This window comes from Austrofundulus limnaeus, unplaced genomic scaffold (assembly GCF_001266775.1).
Source record: "Austrofundulus limnaeus strain Quisiro unplaced genomic scaffold, Austrofundulus_limnaeus-1.0 Scaffold492, whole genome shotgun sequence".
Lineage (NCBI taxonomy): Eukaryota > Metazoa > Chordata > Actinopteri > Cyprinodontiformes > Rivulidae > Austrofundulus > Austrofundulus limnaeus.
The window spans coordinates 318,197-319,989 of record NW_013952894.1 but is presented as its reverse complement, the minus strand read 5'-3'; the positions used below and the strand labels follow the sequence as shown (position 1 = coordinate 319,989).

Here is a 1,793-nt window from a genome sequence, read left to right as displayed (position 1 = left end):
TTGTTGTTGTTTGAGGAGCAGCTCGGTCACACACTAATGTCATTAGTTTGTTATTATTACTAAGGTGCAGGACTGATTTTTTCTTTTTTTTTTTTCACATCATGTCTCCTGCCTGGATCTGTTATTATCTCACTCTGAAGCAGGGAGGAGTGTCACTGGTAAGCTTGCTTCAACTGCTGTTTAYGATGTGGTCTCATTTCTGGACTCAAGCATTTTGTGAGCCGATATTTCAGTTAAAATACATAAATAAAAATATTTATCCGAGTATAGTACTACCCCTCAACTGTATGGATGATTTTATGGATTTAATTTTACGTATTATACTTGAATAAATACAGTAGCTATACTGAATAGATGAAAACAAGGATCCTTTGTCGGAAACAAATCAAGCTGTCAACCAAAAGTGGAGACAAACCCTGAGTAGTACCAACTGAACTGATCACAGTAACTATAAAACCATATTTAGGTCCCCAGTTTATCTACTATCGCAACTGATGTTTGTTTAAAATTGTTTCCAAGCTCCAAAAAGTTTGTTGAGTCCCCACTTACTTTTTCTGTTTCGATGTGGACGACATCTTTGGCCTCAGGGTTTTCCTCCCACAGTGGGGGTCCCGATGGGTCTTTCAGAAATGCTACCATAGACTGAATGAAGACAAAGTAAAGAAAGTTACGGGTCAGATTGAGACTAACAGCATTTCCAAACAAAGGCCTCGTTTCAGACTCAGTGCTGTGGACAACAGAGTGGTGACTGGTGATAAATGTGAACATTGCAGAAATCACTCCTAAATTAAATTCCAGGCAATTGAGGCTCATGCAGATTAACTTGTTAATGTGTCTAAGTTATTTCAGCACCTTTAAGTGTCTTGTAATGGGTTTGCTGTAAATATAATGAGCCATATGTCTGTGGAGGCAACAGGAGGAGAGATTTCATGCAGCAGAGYGATAAGAATGACGCATGAACATGGCAGAATATTTAATGATCTTGAATTTATTATCGGAACCATTTTGTAATGGTTTATACTGAGAACTGGGGAGTTGTATTGTCTCAGATGTCATTAAACCTGGTACAAAAGTAAGTTTCAGATCTTGCAAAACATTTCAGAGGTGCAATCATTTCTCTTTTGAGCCAACATAAAGACATTACTTTTTGATTTTATCACATAAAGATTGGATCACTGTAATAAATCTCCTCCCTGGTCTTGCAAAGAAAAACACCAGCTGGTAAAAACCACAAAGAAAGCACATATTACACTAGTTTTATCTTTGCACAGGCTACTTGTTGCTTTAAATTAATTTTAGGCTCTTATCAGCTTATAAAAAATTCTCAGTGGTATTTTTTAGTTGTATAAAAGTTGTTTTATTCAATTGAAATATTGTACTGGACTTCTGATGATGGSTTTTTAATTATTTTCACAGTGAGACCTGAAATACAATGATGGCTATGGCCCACATGTGAAAGGATCTAAAGAGAGGCTAAAGACAGATTAATAAGTTTTTGAAATTTTTCTAAGATTAGCTCAAGAATCTTTTTTTAGATCATTATCTGGGTCATTTTATATGAAATTCAGTAGCTGTGTTTCCATTGCAAATGTGCGCAAAACTTTGTCGATATTCTGTTAATGTTGAAAAAACACAGTTTCACAACTGCAGTGTTTCCATTAAGTAAGAAATGTTATTAAAGTCACGTGAATACGTTTGTTCTCATGATAAGTCATTACAAACATGGCGGCGGTGAGGTTAGTTTAGGGTCAGGTAGGTACCTGTGAGGTTAGTTTAGGGTCAGGTAGGTACCT

The 1,793-nt window shown here is 36.2% G+C and overlaps 1 protein-coding gene across 1 annotated transcript in view; it reads right to left on the bottom strand.

Moving 5' to 3' along the window:
* pdia5 (protein disulfide isomerase family A, member 5) overlaps nt 1-1,793 on the bottom strand; it is a 127,530-nt gene that overhangs the window by 74,147 nt on the left and 51,590 nt on the right. Inside the window, exon 6 of the mRNA XM_014025702.1 lies at nt 550-642. Coding sequence (XP_013881156.1) covers nt 550-642 — 93 coding nt within the window. The remainder of the gene's footprint in view (nt 1-549; nt 643-1,793) is intronic.